The sequence below is a fragment of the Pseudomicrostroma glucosiphilum genome, assembly GCF_003144135.1.
Source record: "Pseudomicrostroma glucosiphilum strain MCA 4718 unplaced genomic scaffold BCV69scaffold_17, whole genome shotgun sequence".
Taxonomy (NCBI): domain Eukaryota; kingdom Fungi; phylum Basidiomycota; class Exobasidiomycetes; order Microstromatales; family Microstromataceae; genus Microstroma; species Microstroma glucosiphilum.
The window spans coordinates 1-24,870 of NW_020289929.1; the positions used below are offsets into that span (position 1 = coordinate 1).

General features: G+C 56.6%; 14 protein-coding genes across 14 annotated transcripts; 9 read left to right on the forward strand and 5 right to left on the reverse strand.

Moving 5' to 3' along the window:
* Positions 1-187: 187 nt before the first annotated feature.
* BCV69DRAFT_77529 (putative 2-amino-3-carboxymuconate-6-semialdehyde decarboxylase) lies at positions 188-1,479 on the forward strand. Its single transcript, XM_025495518.1, has one exon. It carries the CDS (start codon positions 321-323, stop codon positions 1,290-1,292), a length of 972 nt encoding a protein of 323 aa, XP_025345343.1. The 5' UTR covers positions 188-320; the 3' UTR covers positions 1,293-1,479.
* Positions 1,432-4,058, reverse strand: BCV69DRAFT_77638 (DUF803-domain-containing protein). The gene is made up of 3 exons (XM_025495519.1): positions 3,759-4,058; positions 3,414-3,674; positions 1,432-3,333 (listed from the first exon to the last, which is right to left on the reverse strand). The coding sequence occupies exons 1-3, from the start codon at positions 3,943-3,945 to the stop codon at positions 1,571-1,573; spliced, it is 2,211 nt and encodes a 736-aa protein (XP_025345344.1). The 5' UTR covers positions 3,946-4,058; the 3' UTR covers positions 1,432-1,570.
* Positions 4,059-4,834: 776 nt separating this feature from the next.
* Positions 4,835-5,557, forward strand: BCV69DRAFT_301337 (acylphosphatase; the record flags this gene model as incomplete). The annotated part of the gene is made up of 6 exons (XM_025494549.1): positions 4,835-4,850; positions 4,939-4,944; positions 5,049-5,073; positions 5,154-5,184; positions 5,277-5,359; positions 5,449-5,557. 6 exons carry the CDS (start codon positions 4,835-4,837, stop codon positions 5,555-5,557), a joined length of 270 nt encoding a protein of 89 aa, XP_025345345.1.
* A 219-nt stretch (positions 5,558-5,776) lies between these two features.
* BCV69DRAFT_263561 (hypothetical protein) lies at positions 5,777-6,659 on the reverse strand (the record flags this gene model as incomplete). Its single annotated transcript, XM_025490737.1, has 3 exons — positions 5,777-5,881; positions 6,050-6,211; positions 6,450-6,659. Coding segments are annotated over 3 exons (477 nt in total), but the record flags the coding sequence as incomplete, so codon positions are not given.
* Positions 6,660-6,904: 245 nt separating this feature from the next.
* Positions 6,905-9,014, forward strand: BCV69DRAFT_285169 (protein phosphatase 2A). Its single transcript, XM_025493304.1, has 5 exons — positions 6,905-7,260; positions 7,456-7,539; positions 7,619-7,918; positions 8,000-8,239; positions 8,314-9,014. The coding sequence occupies exons 1-5, from the start codon at positions 7,168-7,170 to the stop codon at positions 8,515-8,517; spliced, it is 921 nt and encodes a 306-aa protein (XP_025345347.1). The 5' UTR covers positions 6,905-7,167; the 3' UTR covers positions 8,518-9,014.
* Positions 9,015-9,714: 700 nt separating this feature from the next.
* Positions 9,715-10,979, forward strand: BCV69DRAFT_77977 (hypothetical protein). Its single transcript, XM_025495521.1, has one exon. The coding sequence runs from the start codon at positions 9,770-9,772 to the stop codon at positions 10,751-10,753; it is 984 nt and encodes a 327-aa protein (XP_025345348.1). The 5' UTR covers positions 9,715-9,769; the 3' UTR covers positions 10,754-10,979.
* Positions 10,832-12,019, reverse strand: BCV69DRAFT_285170 (HSP20-like chaperone). The gene is made up of 4 exons (XM_025493305.1): positions 11,853-12,019; positions 11,563-11,736; positions 11,323-11,454; positions 10,832-11,246 (listed from the first exon to the last, which is right to left on the reverse strand). The coding sequence occupies exons 1-4, from the start codon at positions 11,967-11,969 to the stop codon at positions 10,890-10,892; spliced, it is 780 nt and encodes a 259-aa protein (XP_025345349.1). The 5' UTR covers positions 11,970-12,019; the 3' UTR covers positions 10,832-10,889.
* Positions 12,020-12,255: 236 nt separating this feature from the next.
* On the forward strand, positions 12,256-13,587 carry BCV69DRAFT_285171 (hypothetical protein). Its single transcript, XM_025493306.1, has 2 exons — positions 12,256-13,252; positions 13,335-13,587. The coding sequence occupies exons 1-2, from the start codon at positions 12,344-12,346 to the stop codon at positions 13,464-13,466; spliced, it is 1,041 nt and encodes a 346-aa protein (XP_025345350.1). The 5' UTR covers positions 12,256-12,343; the 3' UTR covers positions 13,467-13,587.
* BCV69DRAFT_285172 (hypothetical protein) lies at positions 13,415-15,105 on the reverse strand. The gene has a single exon (XM_025493307.1). It carries the CDS (start codon positions 15,066-15,068, stop codon positions 13,659-13,661), a length of 1,410 nt encoding a protein of 469 aa, XP_025345351.1. The 5' UTR covers positions 15,069-15,105; the 3' UTR covers positions 13,415-13,658.
* Positions 15,106-15,256: 151 nt separating this feature from the next.
* Positions 15,257-18,891, forward strand: BCV69DRAFT_285173 (hypothetical protein). Its single transcript, XM_025493308.1, has one exon. It carries the CDS (start codon positions 15,397-15,399, stop codon positions 18,700-18,702), a length of 3,306 nt encoding a protein of 1,101 aa, XP_025345352.1. The 5' UTR covers positions 15,257-15,396; the 3' UTR covers positions 18,703-18,891.
* A 137-nt stretch (positions 18,892-19,028) lies between these two features.
* BCV69DRAFT_285175 (COX15-CtaA-domain-containing protein) lies at positions 19,029-21,463 on the forward strand. The gene is made up of 2 exons (XM_025493309.1): positions 19,029-19,728; positions 19,808-21,463. The coding sequence occupies exons 1-2, from the start codon at positions 19,142-19,144 to the stop codon at positions 21,144-21,146; spliced, it is 1,926 nt and encodes a 641-aa protein (XP_025345353.1). The 5' UTR covers positions 19,029-19,141; the 3' UTR covers positions 21,147-21,463.
* On the forward strand, positions 21,084-21,683 carry BCV69DRAFT_285176 (hypothetical protein). The gene has a single exon (XM_025493310.1). It carries the CDS (start codon positions 21,261-21,263, stop codon positions 21,462-21,464), a length of 204 nt encoding a protein of 67 aa, XP_025345354.1. The 5' UTR covers positions 21,084-21,260; the 3' UTR covers positions 21,465-21,683.
* Positions 21,684-21,772: 89 nt separating this feature from the next.
* Positions 21,773-22,742, forward strand: BCV69DRAFT_288512 (ATP-NAD kinase; the record flags this gene model as incomplete). Its single annotated transcript, XM_025493628.1, has 3 exons — positions 21,773-22,027; positions 22,116-22,286; positions 22,374-22,742. 3 exons carry the CDS (start codon positions 21,773-21,775, stop codon positions 22,740-22,742), a joined length of 795 nt encoding a protein of 264 aa, XP_025345355.1.
* A 47-nt stretch (positions 22,743-22,789) lies between these two features.
* Positions 22,790-24,799, reverse strand: BCV69DRAFT_278959 (hypothetical protein; the record flags this gene model as incomplete). The annotated part of the gene is made up of 1 exon (XM_025491219.1): positions 22,790-24,799. One exon carries the CDS (start codon positions 24,797-24,799, stop codon positions 22,790-22,792), a length of 2,010 nt encoding a protein of 669 aa, XP_025345356.1.
* Positions 24,800-24,870: the final 71 nt, after the last annotated feature.

Sequence of the window (24,870 nt, forward strand, 5' to 3'; positions counted from 1 at the left end):
GAGCCACCCGATACTAGACCCTCGCTACTCCTCAAAAGAAAAGGAACATCCCAAGAAGGACAGACCAAAGAGGAACAAGTGCTATGTGGAGGTCTGTGCGCCCTTCCGTCTCATGGACGCGACCCTCGGAGATACAGATGTGCTCAGCCGGTACTGCTGAGTCGGCAAGGAGTCCGGTTTGCGGAGGAGGTCCGCCGCCCGACGCCATAAGTGGGAACTTCCAGTAGGCCGAGCGTCCTATCTCCTACCCCTCATTTCGCAATCTGTCGCAACCTTTGTGTATACATCGCCATTCTCTTACAACTTCCTCCGCACTCGATATGGCCGACATTCCCATCCTCTCTCTTGAGGAGCATTTCCTCGATCCTGTCACTCGCAACTCTCAAACCGGCCCCGACCACTTTGCTAACTTTCCGGCTCCCACCATGGACAAGCTTGGCAGCCTTGGCTCTACTCGCCTCGCCTCTATGTCCAGCGCCGGTGTCGCACTTCAGGTCCTGAGCCACGTTCCACTTGACCCGACGCCTGAAGTCGCTGGGGCCACAAATGACCGCTTGGCTGCTGCGATAGCTGCTCATCCCACTCGCTTCGCCGGCTTTGCAACCCTGCCGCTGTGCGATCCCCACGCCGCCGCCGACGAACTGAAGCGCTGTGTGCAGACCTTGGGCTTCGCGGGCGCTCTCGTCGATGCACATCATCGCGGCCGTACCTACGACGACAAAGATTATTGGCCTGTGTTCGAGGCGGCTCAGTCGCTCGATTGTGTCGTCTACGTGCATCCCGCCTTCCCTGCGGAGGGCGCCTGGGCAGAGCACTACGAGGGCAATTATGGAAAGGACGTTGCGATGGCGCTGGGCGCCTTCGGGCTGGGCTGGCACTCGGAGACGGCCCTCGCCTTCCTGAAGATGTTTGCGGCGGGCCTCTTCGAGGAGTTTCCTCGCATCAAGGTTGTTCTGGGGCACATGGGAGAGGGGTTGCCCTTCTTCTTGGATCGCATCTACAAGGCTGCAGCACGCTGGGGGCGGCAGCGGTCGCTCGAGGAGGTGTGGAACGAAAATGTATGGGTCACAACGTCCGGCATCTTTAGCTTGGCACCGCTCAGCTGTCTGCTACAGACGACAAAGATCGGGCGAATCCTGTTCAGTGTGGACTACCCTTTCTCCGAGAACCAGCTGGGGCGCGACTTTTTGGTCAAGATGCAGAAAAGCGGCCTCCTCACAAAGGATGAGCTCGAAGGGATTGCCTACCGCCATGCCGAAACGTTGCTCAAGCTCAAAATCGCAAGAGACTGAGCCTGTAGCTCTTGTCGATGTGCTGGCACTCGATCTTGGCCGTCACTGGGTATGCGACTGTAGCTTTTATTCTGTAGCAACGAATGTTCAAGACCCAGCAATACGGTTGCCCACATCGCATTGCATCAGCAGTCTGCACACCTGATCCGCCGCCCAAGATGACAGGGAGGATAGTCTACATTACGCATCGCTAAATATCGTCTGCTAACTTATGTACAAGATTGCCATCTAGTGGGCTTACAAGAGTGTCTTCAATTTATTCCGAGCATCTTCTTCCCCTAAATTACCCCCGATTTATGGAATCTGGAAGACGTCGCTCTCCGCGAAGTCTTCTGTGGCGCCTCGAACGCGATCCCTCCATTGAGCTTGGGACTTAGCAGCTCCTCCTCTTCGAGGCCCTCTCTACCGCTGCGTCCGCCAGGGAAATGCTTGTCGGTGCGCATTCGGGGGATGCCGGACGAGGGGTCAGCATTGGAGGAATCACTTGTGTCAATGCTTGGGAGGTCCTCCCCGGAACCGACAACGCTTTCGACTTGGTAGGGTCCTTGTAGACCTCTATCTACAGAAGCGCCGTCATCGAGCTCGTACTCGAATGTGCTGTCGCCATTGCCGTCGTAGTTCTCGCCGCTTCGCCGCTCTGCGTCACCCGGTTGCGGTGTACCAGGAGCGGTCGTGGCAAAACTACCGGGACGGTTGGGCATCGTAGCATACGCCTCGATGTAGCTGTCCTTCCAGACGCTCCCTCGACCGATGCTTCGTGCATGCGCATCGTCTAGACCATCGTCGCGGGAGGACCTGACTTCAACGATATCTGACAGATACGGAGCATGTAGGCCTGTTGAAAGTATGCCGCTATGACTGGCAGTAGGCGGATGATGATGATGGTGGTCGCTTCGTTCCGTGGCAGAGTGCTGATGTTGATCATGATGGCCGTGAGGGCCGAGGGCGTCTTCGGTGAAGCTAACCATGGATGCGCCCCGTTTAGGCATTGCAGAGCCCCTGTTCTGAGGGAAAGCTGCGGAAATCGGAGAGAGGTACCCGTCCCGGCTGATCGTACTCGGCTGCCTGGCGACAGGTCCATCTTGTAATTGAAATCTTTCAAGGTCATGGCGATGGGCGGTGTTCAGGCTAGCCATACTATGATGCTCGTTACGGGTACCAACTCCTTCTAGATTTGCGTAGGAATCAGCACTAGCTCTGACGCGTCTTGAGCTTCTTGCCCGGACGATTGAGCCAATGATGCCGCCAGCGCCTCTCATTGTATCGATGCCAGGATCTTCTATCGCAGTAGATCCTTTGCCTGCTAGGTGCACACCGTGGTCTCCAACCGACGTAGGGCGATAGCCGAGCTCGGTATCCTGCTTCTCCGAACGAGTAGAGATCATCGATCGGCTGGCCCTCATAAGGAGCGTTGATCTCCGATCGAGGCCTGGGGGTGTCTCCTCCTTTGTGAGTTCTTCTGGATCGATTTTGCTCAATTGCAGTAGTACGATGCCAGTGCAGATGACAAAGAAGCCCAAGACTAGCGTCACTATCGACGCTGGTGAAGCCGCCAGGCCCTTGTAGAGGATGATCGTGGATATGATCGAGCAGGATGTGAAAGTGACAAAGTAGGCCGGAGTGACCATGCTCGTGTTGAATAGCTCAAGAGCTTTGTTGAGGAAGACGATCTCCGAAAGGAGAGTCACAACGACGAATGCAAGGAGAACGTAAAAGAACCAATTCTTGAGCTGCATGTCACCCCTGATGGAGAGAAGGATCGCGGAGCCCAGGCCCGAGGTCGTCGATACGCTAAGCCCGCCAAGGAGCGAGCATACCGCGATGTAGACCAGCATGTTCTTCTTGCCATAGCGGGGTGCTGCCCAGAATATCAAGACCAAGGAAGCCACAACGCAGATGCCCAGCCAAATGAGGAAGCCTACTGAGATGAAGAGCTTGCGGAACTCTACTATAGAGCCGCTTGATTCGTCAGATGGGCCATTGAGAGCAATGATGACGCTGCCAATTACGCAAAGAAAGCATCCGACCTTGCCAAACAGAGCTGAGGCGTGTTGGAAAGGGGGAGGCATCGGCATTAGCATGTGGCGCCGATAGCTCTCACCTGCACGGGGAGCTACTTACTCAGGCGTTCCTTGAGAAAGATGGAGCTGAGAATGGCGCAGAGCACCACTGACAAGGCACCAAATGGTGTCACTAGAATTGCCGGGGCGAATGCGTAGGCCACGAAATTGAAAACCTCGCCGATGATCATGATTGTCATACCGATCCACCAAAGAGGGGACTTCAAGTACGAGTAGCCTTCTCCAGCCGTTGTCTGATACTTTTTCTGGGCGGACAGCAGACCCTTCTTCTTGAAGACAAAGGAAGAGCCGATGAGCACACCTGGGAAGTGGGAGCAGTAGGACCATATCAGCTGCTTTTATCGACATGATGCATCTGCCGTCGTCCCTGACACACTGCACGTACCACTCATCACCGCCAAGAGAATACCGATGTACTTGTAGTAGCTGGGTGCAGGCGCCTCGCCGCTCTCGACTGTGCTCTCCGAAGCCATTGCTGCTGAAGCCGAAGCCATGACGGCGCTCAGAGAAGAGAGGGCAGCTTTGGCAGAGGCGCTCGCCGCCGCCGATTCGGTCGCACTGGCAGTCGCCATGGCGTCTCTATAGTTGTGAGATTAGCTAAAGTTGACCTGTGATCTCCTTCTCGGCAGGGATGCAATGCGACTCCCGATCAACAGCAGCCGTGACGATGCAGTGTAAGAGATACTATACCTCAGCGACTGTAATGTCTGGCTTGTCAGATGTCAGATTTGACCAGTCGACACCGTCTGCGATGGGGATCAGGCTCAGGGCCAGAGATCCTTCTCACCGACTGCAGCGATGAACACCGGTGGCAGAACCCGTCTGTCCGATGTGTGTCAGCCGCAGAGGGGCGTTGGCGAGACAGATGGAGCTGACTGGCCGAGGATCCGCGAAAGGAGGGGGAGCGAGTGCGAGTGCGAGGGCGAGGAAGAGGGGCTGCGACAACGACGACGAATGGGAAGCGTAGGGAGAGGAAGCAGGGCTGGCTGTGGGGGCCTCGATGCAACACACACACACACTTGCGGCTAAGAATTAGGGGCGGCTGTTTGTTGCAGCAGCACTGCCTGAATCCCCCACGGCAGGGGAAATCGCGTGGCGCGTTGCAGGAACTCCGAACTCCGCTGCGACAGGGACCACTGCCGATGGCCGTGGCAGAGGACAGAAGCGCACCAGTGGGAGGCTTGCCCCACAGCACCGGACGGTTGGAAGCTGATCTGGTGGTCATCTACCAAGATGGAGCGCAGCAGATGCGGCTGAAATCTGGAAATGGAAGTAGCGTTGTACACCTACGCCGAATGCGATGACCCAGAATCATCAACGACTGGCGTGAAGATCGTGGCAGGCGCAAAGACGCGCGGGACCTCCAGGGTCCATTGGCCAAGTGGAGGGCACCTTTGCATCTTGCCTCTACCAACTCTCCTGGACTTCGTTCGAGAAGACTTGACTGATCCTAGCGTCACCATGATCGCATTCAGAAGTGAGTTCCCCAAGATGATTCGATGAGACGACCGCTCGAGATGCACAATGCTCATTCGCTCATGCTTCCCATCTTGCTCCCCGAGCAGTCACAGGTGAGTGGTCAAAGCTATCTCCTGCAGAGAAGACAGACTGCCAAATTGGGCGTTGCTTCAGCGGGTGACAAGGCTGACTGACTGCTTCCTTTGATCATCCTCAGGCCTTGTTCAGGGCGTCAACTTCAGGTGAGTCTCTATACACCGGGGCTCACGCTTTCCTGCGTAATTATCACTTACCCCGCCCCCAACGATTGACACGTCTGTAGATCCTCGACTGCTTCGAAAGCCAAGGAGCTCGTGGGTGTCTAGTCCAAGACTGGAACTGCTGAAACTGTTCGATTCTTGTGCTGCGCGGCTGATATCGTCTCTCTGCTCACCCGCTCCATCAGTCTCTGCGAGGATGGGTGCGGAACACTGCAGATGAAGCCGTAGAAGGCGAAGCCTCTGGGGATGCCTCCAGTCTACAGAAGTTGTGAGTGCCGAGCTCGTGTAGGGCTCTGAAGATGCTGCAGAAGAGGGCTCATACAGACGCATGCTACCTGGATGCGATGCCTTTCACAGCCGATCTTTCCTGCAGAAAGGACCTCCCGGCGCTCAAGTCGACAAAGCTGATATCACAGAGAAGAGTGGAGGGGATGACCTACCGTCCCCCTTTGCTGTGAGGGACTAGTTGGCGTGAGTCTCACTGGTCTTCGCTCGTCACAAGCTTGCTCAGGCAGGTGGGGAAGCAGCAAGCGGGACATGGTCAGGGCTGTCGGGGGGCTCAGTCTCCCTGGACAAACGTAGATGCGGTGCCTCTGGCCCAATCACATAGAGACAAAGGTCTTAATTGTTTGATCTGACCCAGTGTATCCTTGACGAGTTACTGCGCTAAGTCCCGTCTCTACTCGTCATCCTCGTCTTCGTCCTCTTCCTTGGCATCAAAGTCTCCCTCCTTGTATGCAGCGACTTGCGAGTTGCCCAATTCCTCCGCTAGTCCGTCGCGGGGATATGTCTGAGGAAGATGATATGGCGAGAGTCAGCTTGACAATCAATGCTGACGGACTGCAGAGTGTTGGGATAGCCTGTGCATTCTCCATCCTTTCTACACGGTGCTCTGTCGTCCATCGCTGGGCATGAGATCCAGACACAAGCTCCACAGCTGCTGCTCTATCGGACTCACCCTTCGCTCGGCCGGGCTGTCGGCCGCAAAGTAATATACCACGCTGAAGAAGGAGCAGAAGCCTAGTGTCGCAATGCCCAATTGTCTCAGAGCAAACGAGGGCTTGACACCTGCATGGATATCGGGAGCCCAGACAGACAGGACGTCATCTTGTTCTCCGGGCTGAGAGATGAGTGAGGGGGATTGGCCGATGAGTAAGTACAGAAGAAGCAGACTGTGGTTTTTCTCGGCGCAAGGTTTGCATCCCTCTCCACATCTGGGATCTGTCGCTGTAGTACCGGGAGGCCCGTGGTACAGCCATGATCACTCATTGGCTGCTCTGGCTTCCAGTGCGCCAAAGCATTCCCGACCCGCCCCTCTCCGTGGCCCACGCCATTCAGACCTCCTGAGTTGTACTCACGATCTCTCCAAAGTTTCTTTTCTCCTGTGGGTCCCACCAGCTCTTGTCGTATCTCCTGCTCTGATAGGACTTTGCTGGTACGTCGGGATAGTCACCCAATTGAGGGTCCTTCTCTTCTGCACGAGACGAGGATGAAGTCGCAAAGCCTCGAGGGGAGAGGGCGACAGTACGGCCCGAAGCCGACTGCAGTGCTACACCGCGAGCTGCTCGAAGAGGCGTGAGGGCGCGAAGGACGGACATGGTGCTGGCGAAGACGACAGGGTGAGTATGGGACGGGGACGGATATGGGGCGTTTCAAAGGCTGCCCGAGGGCGGCTGAGGCTCCGCCCGGACGCGGGGCCGGAGCCGAGGCTGTTTTGGCGGCAGCGCTGGCCATCATCGCACAGACGCCTCACGCCAAGGTGTGGACCCAGAGCTTCTCCTCTTCTCCACCCACTGCATCAACTCACCTTGACCTCCTCGTCTACGCAAAGCGCAACCGGAGTCGCTAGGTTCTCTCATACACTTTCTCATCTGACGACAGCAACGACAACGCATTAATCGCTCCACAGTCGGCGATTGCACAGCTCGCGCGATCTCTATCTCCGTACAGGCCTCCCCCAAACAAAGTCCCACCCCTCGACACGACTTGACCCGAAAGACTAAGCAGCAGAACAACACGCCACCCTCATCAATCTCTCAAGATCCCCTTCACACCCTCACTCTTTGCGTTGCTGTCATGGTAGATGTTCAGGAGCAGGATAATTGGATTTCTCATCTGAGCGATTGCAAGCAGCTCACAGAGGCGGATATCAAGAGATTGTGCGACAAGGTGAGTTCGCATTGAGCCACGAAGGGAGGGTTTGGGGGTCTCGGGCAGTCAAAAGGGGGCAAGTCATGTTGGTTCGGGAGTGAGGTACGGCAAGGAATTTGCAGGGCAGCAGAATTAGGAGGCAGCGCTAGCAGAGCCATCTCAGGCTAAGCCAGTGCAACGACTGACGCGACGCTCTCTACACGATGACAACAGGCTCGCGAAATCCTTCTTGAGGAATCCAATGTCCAGCCAGTGCGGTGCCCGGTGACAGTGTGCGGTGATATCCATGGGCAATTCGTGAGTTGCTCGCCTTGAACGAGACGCGCAATCCCGTGGACCTGACCTTAACATGCCCAATTGACCTCTGCGAATTTAGCACGATCTCTCGGAACTCTTTCGCATCGGCGGTAATTCTCCAGACACAAATTATCTCTTCATGGGCGACTACGTAGACAGAGGTTACTACTCTGTTGAGACCGTCACCCTCCTCGTTGCCTTGAAGGTGCGCTACAGGGATCGTGTGACCATCCTGCGAGGCAACCACGAGTCAAGGCAGATCACGCAAGTGTACGGATTCTACGACGAGTGTCTGAGGAAGTACGGTAATGCCAACGTCTGGAAGTACTTTACAGATTTGTTCGACTATCTTCCTCTGACGGCTTTGATTGACGACCAGGTGAGCGCAGTGGAATGCAGCTAGTGTCGCGACGCCTGATAGCAAGCACTGACCCATTCTCCGACCCCTGCTCTCCTTTAGATCTTCTGCTTGCATGGAGGTCTGTCCCCCTCCATCGATACCCTTGACCATATTCGGTCAATCGACCGCATTCAAGAAGTTCCGCACGAAGGTCCCATGTGCGATCTCCTCTGGTCTGATCCCGATGATCGCTGTGGATGGGGCATCAGCCCGCGTGGCGCGGGATATACTTTCGGACAGGACATTTCGGAGGCATTCAACCACAACAATGGTCTGACATTGGTGGCAAGGGCACATCAGGTGAGAGCGAGATTGTGGTGAAGAGTCCTGTCACGAGTCGCCTGCTGACCCTCCACTCAACTCCACTGTTATAGCTCGTGATGGATGGGTTCAATTGGTCACAAGAGCGCAATGTTGTGACAATCTTCTCGGCGCCAAACTACTGCTACCGTTGTGGCAACCAAGCGGCTATCATGGAAATCGACGAGAACCTCAAGTATACCTTCTTGCAATTCGACCCTGCACCGAGGACAGGCGAACCACTGGTTTCGAGAAGAGTACCTGACTACTTCTTGTGAACGGCCATCAGAGAATCAAAGGGAGCGATGTATTAGCAGGGGAAGTCAGTTTGCGCGCTGAGCTCCGGAAGGGTAGAAAGGCAGGTTCGCTGCGCTTGTTCCTGTTGAGTCTGTTTCGCAATACAGTTGGAGAGCATAGCGCTCGTTGATTACATCCAGACTCTGTCGGCGCTCCGTTCGAGGTGGCTTGCCAGGCCGGTCCGGGAATGACTGTCGGCACATCTTTTGGCACAGCAACGGAAATCAAGAGGATGGCAGTGTCCAACAGGGGCAAGGACGAACCCGCCCCGGGGTCCGAGCTTCAGTACCAGAGAGCAACATACAGCTATCGAGCTTTGACCGCCCCAGCGCAAGGTACGCGAAGCGGCGCCTAAGCTGGATCCGAGCGGGCTCGCGATGAGAACACTCTCGATGTGGGCAATGTGCATTGACTCATTGATGTAGATCATGGGTCTCGGGGAGTCCACGCGATGTCCCCCTCTTATTGTGATCACTCCTTCACTCATTCTTCCCTCGCTGATTCATTTTGAACTCGCTCTAGTCAGATGACTGATGCCCTTGGTGATCTGCCTCCAACGCCAGCATCCCCGACATGGTCAACTCTTCTTGATTTGGGGGAGTCCCAATGTCGAGCCGCTGCGACCTTGCGCGAAGAGCTGGCAGAATCCCCATTTGATGGTACGTAAGACGGACTGTACCGAGATTGATCGGCCGTTTCTGAAAGTAGTGGCTGAAAGATGTGCTTGCTGATCCTTCTGTAGACAGCCGGCTCTCAGTCGACACCTCAGATCAAGCGCCGGTGCGTCGCGGTTCCGTAGGCAAGGGCAGTTCCTCTGGCGACAGTGATGCATCCCTGCTTGAGCAGCAATGGGGCAAGATTCAGCACGATTTGATCATGTATCGTCAAGCAAGGCAATCATGCCTAGAGACAGGTACATGCGACTTTGCATCACTTCAGCAAGGCATGACAACTGACGACAAGAATGCGCCTTCAGCCTCTGCGTCATACGAGGCGGCAAGCCGGGAGCTCTGGAACACACTCATGCATCCGGGATCATCCAATGAGATGTCAAGCGCCTGTGTCGGCGATCAGAGTCTGGCCATACTTTTGCCTCGGTCTTCTGCGGTCCATCCCCCTCTTTCCAACCCGACTTCGATGTCCCAAGCCCCTTCCTCGCACACCGCTAGAGACGCTGCGACGTCCTTTGACAGTATCGTCCGTCCATCTGCTGCAGGGACTGGCTTGCGCGCGATGTCTCCAGCAATATCGGCAGCCTTTGCCGAGCGGGAAGGTCAAGCGCTCTCAAACTTGCACTCTGCCGGGCCCGGGCAGATGGACGCTGGCACAAAGAGCAGCGTGGATCTGGAGATCAAGCCAGTCACTTCACTACGACCCGTCTGTACTATCAGCACTCTGGTTCTGACAAGTCAAAAGCACACTCCCGCAGCGCTCTCTTCGAAGGTGCAGCCGAGCAATCTCGAGGGGGGAACATCAAGTAGGCCTGCTTCTCTTATCGCTAAGTCTCAGAACAATACCGTCTGCTCGCCAACTCTGACACTATTCGATACGGACACCCCGCTCCCGTCTCCTTCCTTGTGGTCCCCGGCGCGAAAAGGCCCGACATCACCCGTACGGGACAGAAGGCATCAATCTGGCTCAGCGACTTCTCTCAGCGAACAGTGTTGGACGCCCGTTGGTCTTCGACCTCGAGGATGCGACACAGACCCCCCTTTGAGGGTGCACGAGGACAAGGGTGGCCAGAGAGAGGGCCTGCTGAGTCTTGTCGACATGCTGTCTATCATCGAGCCCGAGGAGAAGTCATCTCAAACCATGCAGTGCGATCACTTACACCAAGCTTGCTCGATCGATGGCAATGCATCACGTCTCTTGAAGCGCACGTACAGTCTCACCCTGTCCCGACAACATCGAGCGCAGTCAAGGGCAGGCAAGCGGAGCGAAGACACTCTGTACGAAGACAGAGACGCTCTCGGTCTTCCGCAGCCGACACCCTCCCACTCTCCCACCAAGACATCGTGGCCGTTGATGAAGGCGTATGATGCTTTGCGAGACAAAGAAGCATCAGTCATACCCTTCATCAAGGCTGCAGCTGCAACTGTGGGCCGAATACCTGCTCGGGAGACTCAGCGTGCCTTGCGAGGTAGCGCACGAAATCTGACAAGGCAAGGCAGTCTCAGGATCTTTTCGCGACCCGGGACGCCCGGCAGATCGATCTGATCAGCGGTGTCGCAGCGAGATGAGCGTGGGTGTGGGGCGTTGAACGCGGAACGCGGACGAATGTGTACAGTACAATCAGGCTTTGTGATGTTTTGATATTTGCCAACTCATGACAGTGCTCTACCGCGGTAAACTCTTACGATGTCTCTTCGATCTTGGAGCTTGATCCGGCGACTTCAACATCCTCAGCAGCGGCGTTCAAGGCTTCTGCCTTGTCGTCATCGCCTCCCTCGTCATCGTCGTCTCCTTCACCACCAAAGGCAGACATGTCTGGCATGCCACCAGCGCCTCCGCCGCCCATGCTTGCGAGCATGCTCTGAATGTCCATGCCGCCCATGCCGCCAGCACCTCCCATTCCTCCCATGCCGCCCATGCCGGGCATACCGCCTCCACCACCCATCATCATCGAAGGGTCCATGCCACCCATTCCACCCATTCCTCCCATTCCGGCGTCGAGGTCCTCAAGGTCATCCTGCTCATCCTCATCACGCCACTGTGTTCGTTGCAGAGGTAGTAAAGGAGTGTCAGTAGGGTTTTGGGATTGTATCCGGCGGATCCGTGTTACTCACCTTGGCAAAGTCGGTCTTGACGTTGTGCAAGCGGACCTTGTCTTTGCTGAGCCGTGGCCAGTACTCCTCGCTAGACTCCTTCTTGCGCAGGACGAGGTACAAAGACTTGGATGTTTGTGACACCTTGGAGGCCTGTGAGAGGAGCATCCAACAGAAGGTGGATTGTGAGGGTGTCAGTACATTGCCGCCGATACAGCTCAGTACCTCGGCAAGAGCCCTCGCCGAAAGAGAGTCGCTCACCTCTGGGTCAATCTCTGCAAAGAAGTCTAGCTTGAAAGACCATTCCTTGTCGGGGATTCCCTTGTCCTTGTCGCCCGTCTTTGCGTGAAAGTCGAATCCAGTAGAGGTCAAGTCGATCTTTGTGGCAGGCGGTGCGGGCAGGTTGGGTACATTGATGGTGAGCATAATCACGTTCTGTAGAGAAGCAAAGTCAGCAAATGAGGAAATGATGAGGATGTTCGTCAGCATTGGCTGCGTCGCCGTCGGGCTGTACGAGTACGCCGGTGCTCATGACCCCTGTGTTCACTCACCTTCTCAGCCTCGTCTGCGTTGGCTCGCTGGGCCCAGAGGATCTCGGGTGCGACGGGTCCTGAGCCAGAGACGGCAGTGGACTTGCCCGCAGGGGCAGATGCAGTTGTTCCAGACATGTCGATGCTATGTGAGGAAGTATGTGTTGGGGTAGAAGTGGTGGTGAGGATACCAGTGTCTGTGCCAAGGAGGTGAGGTCGACTTAGTATACGAGGCAGATCTTCCTTCACTGTGCGTTGCGTTGCGTTGCGTTGCTCCACAAAAGGATCCACGATCTTCCATTGAGCGCCTGGTGGGTAGAAACACGTGCAGGCACAGGCGACAGTGGGGCCGAGGGTTGAGCCGCCCGCCAAAGGAAATTTGAGAAAGTCGTGGGCCAAGGAAGGGCAGCCCGCCGAGGCAAACGTCGTTACGAAGCTCACCAGGCGCAGCACAATCTCACCATCGCCGCCTCATCACCGCTCATCCCCGCCATTCCTCATCGTATCTCGTCATGGCTCCGAAAGTAACATCAGCCGCTGCCGCAACCTCCGCAAAAAGCGCGGGCAAGCGCAAGGCACCCGCCGTCGAGAAGGCCACTGCAACCTCGGCTAGCAAGAAGCAGAAGGAGCAGTCGGAAGCACCCCTCAAGAGCATCTCCAAGAAGGACGCTCCAGCTGCTAAGTCTTCCAAGGCATCACCCGTTGCCAAGGCTGCCCAATCTTTGTCTCCCGCTGCTCGCAAGGGCAAGGGCAAGGCCGTGCCCACCCCTGCAAAGTCACCTCTGACATCTAGCAAGCCCATTGAAGAGGACAGCGAAGTAGACGAGGAGGGTGAGAGCATCGACTCGGAGGAGGAGGCAGAGATGCTCAAGGGCCTGTCCAGTGACGAAGAGCAAGAGGAAGATGGAGCAGACTCATCAGATGAAGACGACGAGGGCGACTCGTCCGACGAAGACGACACATCAGCTCTCAAGCGCCACTCCGACATCATCACAAAGAGTCTGCCCTCTTCCAAGGACGACGCGGCCGTACAGAGGCGACTGGAGAAAGTCTCCAAGCAGCGTCAGTCTCAGCCTTCTCAGACCATCAACGCAGCCGTACTTTACGTCGGACATCTGCCCAAGCACTTCACAGAGCAGCCGCTGCGCCAGTACTTCTCCCAATTCGGTACCATCAGCCGCCTGAGGCTCTCGAGGAACAAGAAGACGGGCGCGTCCAAGCACTATGCCTTTGTAGAGTTTGCAGACGAAGAGGTGGGCAGGATTGTGCAGGAGACCATGGACAATTACCTCATCCTCGGACAGCTCTTGAAAGTCAAGATCCTGGACAAGTCAGAGATTCACCCGAAGCTTTGGATCGGCGCAAACAGGACATTCAGAAAAGTTCCTGGAGACCGGAGAGCAAGGGTACAGCACGATGGAGTGAGTAGGATCTTTTCAACGAACGAAATGACAATGACGGAATAGCTGATCGATTGCGCTCTTCACCCATTCTCCTTTACAGCCAAAGACAGCAGAACAAAAGGAAAAGGTCCAAGCTCAGCTCCTCTCCCGTCAAGAGAAGAAGCGGAAAGCTCTCAAGGAGGCTGGCATCGACTATGACTTCGAAGGCTACAAGAAGGCAGTCGTCGCATGAGTGGCAGATCCACATTGTAGATTAGAAATGGTACATGCGTAGGATGAGACCATTGTAAAGTGGCGCGGCACGAGTCGATGATATGATGATGCGTAATGTACATTGTTCGTCTGATGAAGTCTACTGATGTCTGATGATGGTATGCTATCTATGCAGCGCGTATTTCGCACCCGTTCTTGCTGCTCTTGCTCACTAAAGGCGATGCTGTACCAAGACTCCAGGCTCGCCCATTTCCTTGCTTCCTCCCGCCTCACTGTCCGTTTCCCATCTAATATTGACGTCCTCACCCTCGCTTAGCTTCACAGTACCTACTGACTGACCATCCCAGATGGTCTCATCATCGATTGCTCTTCTACTGAGCTCAGAGAAGATCCTGAGACATCTCAAGGGCTCGACACTAGATGCAAAGAGGCGAGGGATCAGAAATGGGAAGTCTGAAAAGTCCGTATGCTTGCAGCCAGTCAGCGTGAGGAGGGTGCTGGAAGGGCGATCCGCGTCTTGCTTAGCTGCCGAGGTAGGTGTCGAGGATGCGATCAGCCTCTTCAGCCTGTCAAAGTGGGGCTTCCAGACTGTGAATCCCTGCGAATTGATGGTGAGGAACGGCGTGCGAGTATTCGATGCAGGCGTGTTGTCGAGGGCGATGGGCAGAGGCTCAAGCCAAGGGTCGAGCAAGATGGCTAGCTTGGCCTTGATCTTTGTGCCAGAGCCATCGACTGGACCTTCGATTGCGTCGGTTGACAGCTGATCGGTCAGAACTGTGGCGCCACCAAAGGAGTGGCCCAGGAGCAACAGTCCATCGTCTACGTCCAGCTTGCCCTGCCATGAGGACAAATCAGCATTGGCAAGTTCCGGGCCTCCCCTTGTAGAGGCAGCGGTAAGAGCTTCTCCTTGGCCGGAATTGAGCTCCTTGACCAATCGCAGCAGCTCGTGCAGCTCGGCTCGCCTGAACTCGAGCTGGGCCTGTCTGAAGTCCCACTTGCCACCCGGAGCTGATGGCGTCTTGACTTCCTCATCCTTGAAGTACAGTAGACTGTGCTCGTGTACCTTTTTGCCATCCTCTGCTCGCGTGCGAATGGACGTAGCGGGGCAGGTGCCATCTCTGTGTTCTACAGCTGCCACGACTACGCCTTGAGATGCCAAGGACGCAAGGTACGAAGAGTATGTCACGGCAGTACCTCCAAGTCCATGCGAGAAGAGAGCAGTCGGCCACTTGCGCGGGCTTTCGGCCTTTGCAAGAGGTGCATTCTGGTAGAAGGGGAGCTTCGCAAGAAGAACCTGGTAAGCTGGAAGAATCGCTGGTAGAGCGAAGTACTTGGACACGCCGGCATACTTGAGGAGACCTTCGATGCTCTTCAAGCGGGGAGTGGTGAGCCAAGGCAGTGTACCCTTGGCGAGCCCATGGTGGCCAGCGGAGGTCTTGGGTCCATCGATGGGGTAGAATAGGGTGAGCAAGACTGTCTGTAGCCGGAAAGCTGGCGCAGAGTGCGACGATGAGGGGTTTGAGCGGTATGAGTCGGCGTGGAAGTCGCGAGGTGAGGACAGTGGTATCTCTAGAGTGAGTGTAGAAACGTCGTAGGGACCAGTGGTAGGGGACAGCGGCATGACGGCGATGCCAGTGGCGGCTGCGAGGGAGTGATTGTAATGCCATCAACTTCAGTCAGTCCCTGCATCCTCGGAAGCGCTCATCTCTCCTCTCCGGGCCATTGTCTTCCCCGCGCGAGGGCTGGCCGACGAAAGCCGAGGTGCGACCGGAGGGCGGACGACGAAGGATCGAGATTGCTCGTCCTTGGATTGTATCCGACATCCAGGACGGTAGCATCGCCTCAGCGCAGCCACTGGCAAAGGGCAAGCAAGCACCATCGATCAGGCACGCAGCCAGCTACGGCAACAGCCATCTCCTCTCGCGCATCGGCGTCGTCACCGTTGCGCCATGGCACCCCCTACGCCTCCCGCTGCATCTGTATCCACCCCTGCCCAAGACTATCAGACATCCACATCCTACACCAATTCCTCCACTCCCTCTCGCGGCCCTCCACTGGCTGTCGCTTCCTCATCTTCTTCTCCCTGGTCGCATTGGTCTAGACCTCCGCAACAGGGTCCCTATCCTTCGCACCACCACCTGCCTCCCATCAGAGCCTCGCGCGACGGCGAAGCACACAACAGCTGGGCAGCTGCATCTCCTTCAGCAGCCAGTGTCGTTTCCTCCCGAGGCGAAGATCGTTCTCATGGCGACGACGCCGGGCAAGACGACGATGAGGATTTTCGCTCCGGTTCAGGAAAGCAGTCTCCCTCCAAGAGGAACACTTCTGCATCCAATAAGCGTTCTCGGGTCCACTTCTCCTGTACCGAGTGTCATCGTCGGAAGCAGAAGTGCAATCGCCAGACGCCATGCCAACACTGCATCGCTCGCAAAGTGCCAGATAGATGCAAGACCTTCCAGCCTGGCCAGGATGAGGCCATGGACCTCACCGGCAGGGTCAACAAGCTTGAGAGGACCGTTGAGGATGGCTTCGACAGGATCATGGCCATGCTCAGTCGCCAGCAGAACGATCAGGCTCGTTCACTACAGCCGCCCACCGGGTCGAAGGTGACATCTTCGCAGCCTGTACGGACACGCCATCCGACGTCCGGGAACGAGACTGCAGATGAGGACGAGGCAAGCCAGGGAGCAGGGCTCAACGCCGCGGGCACTTTCCACGGCAGCGGCGCCACAATGGCAATGAAGATCGACACCATCCTTAGCGACGTTGGCGGCAAAGTGAGCGATAATGCCGTTCTCAGCATGCCCATGCGTAAGGTCGAGCCGGGCTGTCTCAACACCAAGATGTGGGAGTACGGAGCAGGAGACAACGTCAGTGCTCCTCTGCTGGCTGCGTTGCCTGCCCCAGATGTCTGTGAGATCCTTCTTGCTCACTTCTGGAAGGATCTCAATTGGCTACGGCATCCTCTCCCCGAAGGACTTGTCCGTCCCATGATTGAGGAGTTCCTTTCCAGCAAGGGATCAAACGGAGAGTTTCCTCCAATCTTGACGACGTCGAGCATCAACGTCTATGCATGTCTGGCCCTCATGCTTGCCATTGCGTCGCTGAGCATCGAGGACGACCGGTTACCTCGCGAAGCGGCCGCACGACGCTTGGCAGGCAGACGGCTAGAGCGGGCTGGACAGCAGGCTCTCATGCTGAGTCAAGTACTGGGTAGAGACGACGTCGTTCAGATCCTCAGCTTTGGTCTTGCATGGAGATTCCTGATGATCGACCGAAGGATCAACGAAGCTTGGCGATGCTCAGCTAGTGCCATCCAAAGCGCGTATTCTATTGGTTTGCATCGCGATGGCAGCAAGCTCGGCTTACCGCAAATGGAGACTGATCTACGACGAGGCATCTGGCATTCGGTCCGGTTCGGTGATGTCACCTTGGCAATGAACCTGGGGAGACCCTCCATTTCAGACCTCGGCAACGTCTTTTCCGATACTCAGCAGCCTACATCTGAAGGCATGGACCACTGGTGGAAATTCCAACGCCCCACGAGCCATCCTAATGCCAAGCCTGGGATACCGCTGCCGAGCATCCATCAGTACACGGCGCATCGCAACGATCTTGCTCGCATTGTGAGCAGAATTGTGGAGATCTACCAAAAGATCGAGCCTCATCATTACTCCGACGTAACGGCGCTGGATGCAGACATAGCCAAGCTGCAGGAAGACCTGCCACACTACTATAGAACGAAAATCTGCCCCTCTGGAAAGGTATCATTTGATGACAGTCTGGATGAAGCATTCGATTTCCTGGTAGAGCATCGCTTTCTGATGCACATGGAGATCAACTACACCAGAATCAATCTACATCGCTCCTATCTCTTGCGGTCGGGAGTCAAAGGCCCAGGCGGTAGGCGCTTTGCGCCCTCGCGCCGTGCTTGTGTCGAGAGCGCGATGCAGGATTTGGCGATGAGGGACGAATTTGTCGAGAGCTTGAGGAAGAAGTACGGCATGGGGAAAATACCACTTTCTTACTACGTCCAGATCGGCTCCTACTCTTGGTTTAATTCCCTGCTCATCGCCTCCATCGCGGCGCTGCTCGACCCAACAAGTATGCCAGAGTTGCCAGCGTTGAGGGAGCAAATCAAGCGCTTCCTCAGCACGTACGAGAAGAGACAGACAGACGCGCGAGCTGCAGAAATGAAGGATGATATGAGGGACAGAGAGGCTTCCATCATCAAGATGTTCTCGGAGGCCATCGACAAGGTGGAGCAACAAAGAGGTAGCGGGAGAGAGCCTAGTGCGCCGAAGAAGCGGCGGTCCTTAGCTATAGAAGAGAGCCGTGCAACAAAAAGGCGGCTTCAGGGGCAAGCCAGCGGCGACCTCAAGCAACTGGATGCCGACGACGTCAAGGGATCATCGCCCGCGCCAGTAACGAGGGAGGAAGCAACAGCTGATGTTCTGCTGGACTTGGGAAAACCCACTAACAACTCCAAGGGACCATCGGCGTCGTCGCCCGTCCCCTCTGGGTTACCCTCACACGTCAGTGCAGACACTCCCCCCCTTTCATCCTCCTCTCAACAACAGACTGGCTTCTCGTCCAGCCTCTCGACCATCTCTGGAGACTCTCCTTCGTCTCGTGTGGTTGATGACGCTCAGGCGGACCTCAATGCTTGGTTCAAGAGAGAATTTGCGGGGGGTTCTCTCGTCGACAACAGCCTCACCGATCTTGGTCTTCCTGACGGCTCTCGGCCAGGAGCAGGTGGCGACAGCAGTCTACTGAACTCCCTTCTGGGCACAGGTGCTGGAGGCAGTGGAGGATTCCCGGCGACTGGGAATAATCCTCCTTATTCCGACTTTACTGGCGCCGGCAATCAGCGCTCCACCTCGAGTCAAGGCAACGTACAGTGGGCAACCCTACCCCAACCTGCTTGGGGGAACAACGTTGGCAATGCTTGGCCATCGAACATGCAGGGGCCGTCGAGTGCGAGCGTTGGCGCTTTCGGTGGCGCCAGCGGCCCGTCTTATCTCGGTGGCACCGCTGTTCCTCGTCCGTCTGGAGAGCTACAGCCTGCCTTTGCCGTGGGCAACTCTCAGAATGCCTTTCCACCTGGTGGTACTGGCGACATAATGGATGATTCAGGACGCAACGCAGCTGCAGGTGGAGGACTCGCTGGCGAGGGTAATGCGCCCGGTGCAGGCGGAGAGACGAGCTTCGATCCTGGATTTTGGGCAGACTTGATCAGCAAAATCTCGAGGTAGGGGAGGGAGCTCTGATGACTTCGATCGAAACGGCTGGGCCGTGAGCAAGGGCCGGAGCTGTGGACGGACGACTGTGGCTGTGATACCCTTGAGCTTGTTGACCTTGCTGCCGTCATACCCATCCCCATGCTGTACACGCTCTAGTCTTTGCCTTGTGGCCCCCTCAATTGTAGCCTTCGATGTCTGAACTCTTGGCCGACCGAGTGAGGTGCATCGAGCCATGGCTGACGAAGCGCGAGGCGGAGCAAAGCGGAACGGCGACTGATTGTCAATTCTTGAGTCCGGACTGACTCGAAGCCGTACATTGCCCGGCGAAGCCCATCTTTCCTGACTACCACACACTTTCGACTCCTCTTGCAATCGCCGCGCCTTTGACTGTCTCTCTGCGAGATCATCAGCCCTTTGTCGGCCGCTGACGACGACGAAGAAGACGAGTATCATGGCGCTGAGACTGGCCACTTGCTCGCTCCTGGGCGGGGCAAGACTCGGCAGCTGTGCACAGGCTTCTTCCGCCTTGCGAAGCTCGTGGCAGCTGAGCCGAGCTGCCTCGACAAAGGTTGTTCCAACCACCTGTGTTGTCCCATCTGCAGGAGCGGTATCGTCTTTGCTACTTGCGCATACGAGGCGACCTTTGACTTCGCAGCGGCCTGGCTTGGCTCTCTCCCTCGTGTCCTCCTTCCATTCGTCAGCAAGGCGATGCCTGCCTGAGGTCGCCTCGTCAGCGGCAGGTGCTTCGCCTCAGTCCACGACTAGTAATGCTTCTACCTCTACCGCCTCCTCGTCCTCGTATGCATCTTCGGGCCCTCCGCCATCTTCACCCACGCCACGGATAGTAGGATATCATTCCCTCTTCCTCGCCTTCCTCGTATATGCTATCATCCTTGTGGGTGGGCTCACACGTCTCACAGAGTCCGGACTGAGCATCACCGAATGGAATCCGGGATTGAAGGGCATGTGGCTGCCTTCGTCTGACGAGGAGTGGGAGGGAGAATGGGCAAAGTACAGGGAGACGCCTGAGTTCCAGCTGTGAGTCACAAAGAGACCTGGCCGGGGGCCAGCGCTAGAAGGTGCTGACGGGACTCGTCTCTTTGCTTGCTGCGTTCAGATTGAACGCAAGAATGTCCCTCGATGATTTCAAGACAATCTACATGTGGGAATGGTCTCATCGTATCCTTGGCAGGGTCATCGGACTCGCCTACATCCTACCTTCCCTGTACTTCATCGCACGAGGCTACGTCAAGCCGCCTTTCCGCTCCAAGCTCCTCTTGATCGGTCTCGGTATTGGAGCGCAGGGAGCCATGGGCTGGTACATGGTCAAGAGTGGACTAGCCGCTCCTCAGGGAACATTAGAGGTCGCTCAAGATCCCGACGCACATGCTTCAGGCGCCCTTGCCCCTCCTGTCACCCCGGCTTCCTGGACGCCTCGAGTGAGCCACTTCCGCCTCGCTGCCCATCTAGGTCTGGCCTTCATCGTCTACGCAGGAATGTTACGCACAGGTCTTTCGATCTTACGAGAATACAATGTAGCCAAGAACGTCGGAACCGCTTCCGGCCTCGCCACGGGCCCAGGCGTCCGCGAGCGCCTCATCTCGATACTATCGCGACCTGAGGTGAAGAAATACAAGAGGTTTGCGGCCGGAGTGACGGCTTTGGTCTTTGTCACTGCAATGTCTGGCGCCTTGGTAGCCGGTTTGGATGCAGGACTCGTCTACAATGAGTTCCCCACGATGGGTGATGGAAGAATTGCGCCTCCCCTTGACGAGATGTTCGATGAGCGGTACGGTCGAAGTAACCACGGCAGTAGCGCCAATGGTGACACTGGTCGGTCGTCCTTTGTGATTGGCAATCTCACGCAGAATCCAGTCACAGTACAGTTCATCCACCGATGCCTTGCGGTCACCACCTTCGCACACATCGTAGCTCTTTCCTGGAAGACCAGGACACTCTCTAGGGCACTGGCCAAGTCCGCCATCGTCCTACCGCCAGCCATTCCTCGGCTAGCAACCGCATCCTTGGCTATGGCTACCCTCCAAGCATCGCTCGGCATCACGACGCTCATCTACCTGGTGCCCATTCCGCTCGCAAGTGCTCATCAGGCAGGATCCGTCGTGTTGCTCTCACTGATGCTGGCTCTGTGGGGGACGCTGCGAGTACCGAGCAGTGGAGGTTTGGCGAACAAAGTTCAGCAGGCCTATTCTGCTGCTCAAGCCGTTCGAGGAGCGTCTCCAATTGCCGTCTCGGCTTCGAGCGCTGGAGTCAGGGGCATGGCCACCCTGGCTAGCTGCAGGACGCGAAGTGCAGCCATTCGCTCACAGAAAGCGGCCGTAGGGCGATCGCCACAGTTTCATTCTATGCGATCCTTTTCGGCCACCACTCGAGTACGCGGAGATCTTGCTTCTTTGCCGGACAAGGTCAAGATTCGAACAGGACCAGCTGGGAGGTGAGGCCAATCAGTAGGGGAAGGAAGGACGACAGTGGAGATCGAGAAGAATATACGTCGCATTACATGTATTATTGACACTACACCCTCAATTGCCACCACTACTTTCATCATCATCATGCAATCTCATTCCCGACGTTCTGCCTACAGACTTGCCAAGGTGCTACCGCCTCGAGAATCGCAGGACGTGACTACGCGCGTCGGCAGTAGCTACGGAGGCAATCATTCCCTCGAGTGGGTCGAGGCGCCTCGGAACATCTTGATCATTACGAAGACGAACGATGAGAAGACGCAGCAGGCTATGCATAAGATCATTGAGTGAGTGGCGGTGTTGGGTCCGTGCTACCGAGTGTATCGGGAAGGGTGAGACTCAAGACGCTCTCCTCTCGCCCTGCTGGCAGGTACGGCGCTGCGACGCAGCCATCTATGAATGTAATCCTGGAAGAGGCCAATTCGCACATTCTCACCTCCACACCATGGGCAGACAAGATCTCCCTGGTGACTTCCACAGATCGACACCTCCTGTGTCGCAAAGTGGACATCGTCATCACCCTCGGCGGTGACGGAACGATCCTGCATGCCTCTTCCCTTTTTGATCACTCGCCCGTACCACCCGTGCTATCCTTCTCCATGGGCACTCTTGGTTTCCTCTTGCCTTGGCACATCGACGATTTCAAGAGTGCTCTGCGGGATCTCCTCGAGAGTAGGGTGACCCTCTTGTTGCGGATGAGGCTACGGCAGAGTATCCACCAGGCGGACGGCGAGGAGGTGGGAAAGGGAGGAGAGATCCACTTGATGAACGAGGTCGCGCTCCATAGAGGGCGTGAGCCTCACATGACGACCATTGATGCCTTTGTCGATGGGAGGCATCTCACTCAAGCCATTGTGAGTGTCGTGTTGAAGATTGTGCTTGCGAACACCAAAAGTGGTACTGACATGACATCTCCACCACTTCGCCTTCTCTTTCTTCCAGTCAGACGGCTTGATCATTGCCTCCCCAACCGGGTCGACGGCATACTCCCTGTCGGCAGGCGGGCCGATTGTGCATCCTTCAGTCCAATCCCTCCTGTTAACGCCAATCTGCCCACGATCGTTGAGCTTCAGGCCTGTGTTGCTGCCCAGCGACTCGACCATCCAGCTGAAGGTGAGAGGTCGAAACAGACGAAGCGATGTCTTCCTCCATTTCGCTAATTTGTTTGCATTTGTGACCAATGACTGTTGATCCCCTCAGATTGCCCGCCACTCGCGGTCGGCAGCGGAGCTGACCATCGATGGTCGGGAGATCCAGACGCTTACGCCAGGCCAGTATCTGCAGATCAGCATGTCTCCCTTCCCGATCCCGTGCGTGAATCGTGCTTCCTCTTCAGCACAGCCTCATCGCCGAGGTGCAGGTCAGGAGGCGGAGCGCAACAATGAGCCGCGATTGATCGAGGGTAGTCGAGCGATTGGAGCCAATCCGGATCGGGGAGAGGACGATTGGGTCAAGGACATCAATACCTTGTTGAGGTTCAATGCCTCCTTTGCTGGGCGGGGACTGTTGGGTAGCGCTGAGGAAGAGGACCACAGCGAGTCTAAGAATAGAGATGGCGGTACACGCTAAAAGTCTTCGTAATGTAATATACCTCACTCTGCGTAGCGAGCGAGCGTTCATGCCAGGTCCAAGGCCTCGAGGCCTTCGGAAAAGTCGTCTTCCGAATCTTCGTGGTAGTCGTCTTCGTCTTCGTCCTCCTCCTCCTCGTCTTCTTCCTCTTCTTCCTGCACCTCGTCGCGTTGAGCCTTTGCGGCGCCGAGCTCAGCACTGCGTCGATGAGGTTGTACACCACCTTCCCGCTCGTCACTCCCAGGTAGGAGCATAGGTCGAGCAGCTTCGCCCCGACTTGACCTGCGGTCCAGGCTGGCTCGATTCCGCGAGACGCTCCTGGCCTTTGTAGGCGTCGACTCTCCTTCCCCCTCTGCCATGAGAGAAGCCTCGCTCAAACGCCGGGGAGCGAGGAGGAACTGCTCAGGCGAGTGTCGACCCGGCGAAGCAAAGGGCGTCTGGTCAGGCGCTCGCGACGGTGTTGTTTCGGAAGCTGGCAGCTGGGAGTCATCGAAAAGATACTGAGTGCGGGTGTTGTTGGCCTTGGGCGTGCTATTCTCCTCCTCGTCCTCGTCCTCTTCGTCTCCCGAGCTGGTTCGAGTCATGGGCGTGTGCAGAGCTGGCTGACCCTGCTCGTATTCTCCAGGGAAACACTCGCGGTGTTGCCGTTGACTAGTCTCGTTGCCCCACCGCCAGTGACTTGCAGAGGAGGGTTGACCATAATCGCCTTTCAACCACGGGGGAGGTTGCGCTTCTGCAAAAGGAGCGGCCGTAGGCGGAGCGCTGCCGCTATGTACACCAGCTGGGACGTGTCCCGCAATGCCACTCGATCCATCAATGTCGAGCGAGGTGGCATTGATGGCAGCGGCGGCAGCAGCCTCCATCATGGCCGCGACGGCAGCGGCTGCAGGTCCTCCGCCACGTCCTTCCGAAATGGTCAGGCTGCGTTTCCGGCCCTTGAAACCTACTGGCATCTTGAGGGCCGTAGATGGAGTGGAAAGACCTTCAGCAGGGCCCGAAGGCTTTACCAGCGGAACGGCGCCATGTTGTGGAGGAGGTGCAGCACTTGATTGAAGTGCAGGTGGGTCAAGAGCGAGTGGTATCACTGGCTCGGGAAGGAATCTGATCTTCAAGAAGGGATGGGTGACTTGCGGTGTTGTAAGGAGCAGCGCTGGAGAGTGAGCCGAACCAGAGCTTGTGCTACGATGAGGGGTAAAGGGGGAGTCGAGGGAAGAAGTAGTCCCACTGGCAGCAGCAGTAGAGGGAGGGAAGAGGAAGCCGTCTTTGGCAGCCGAGGGGGAAGCGCCATTGGCCTGCTTCGAGTTACGACCGTCTGTTATGCGCAGCCAGCGAAGAGTGGTACCCTGAGGCCAAGTCCACTCGTGAACCTGGCTACGATGTACAGCGAGGTTGATCTCTTTGCCTACCCAGCCGGTGATCCACTTTTCGCAGTCGTGCTTGTCGTCCTCGTCTGCTTCGCCCTCCAGCCCTGCGCGCAGACAGCGATGGGTCTCGGGATGTATCGATTGGAGTGGGTAGCCTTGGAGGAGGCGCAGCAGGGCGAGTATCAGTGCTGTTGGTCCAGGAGTGAGGGACACGATGAGGAGCGGAGATGCAGAGGAGGAAATGATCGTGGAGGTTGCCTCTTCTGCTACGTCCTTGGTAATAGCGCTGGCTCCTGCATCTTTCCAGGCCTCGATTTTGATCCACTTGATCTCCACTGCCTCTGTCTGTGCCCAGTGCTCAATGGCGGGAACTTGCTTGGTCGGATGCTTTGGCGTGAGGGCCAAGAGCGTCTTTAGTTTCAGTCGAGAGAGAAAGGGGAGATGGCGTGGCAGGGGATGCGAGGAAGAGAAGAGCTGTGCGGTGCGAGAGGCCTCTCCGGCTGCCAATAGGTTGAAGCGCAGCGGTGGGATGAGCGGAGGTAGAGGTAGAGACGTCCGAAAGATGTCGGTGGGCGATAGTATCCGCTTCGGGCGAGGCTGAAGGGTATCCTGCCTCTCCATTTCAGAAGACGAGGCATGGTACGACGGTGCGGAAGCGGAAGCGGAAGAAGGGTAGAGAGTAGGCGACTCCATCTTGGCGAGCCGCGAGAGGTGAGGGGTGGGGTGGTTTGGCCTGCGCTGCGTTGTGATCCGCAGCTGTGATG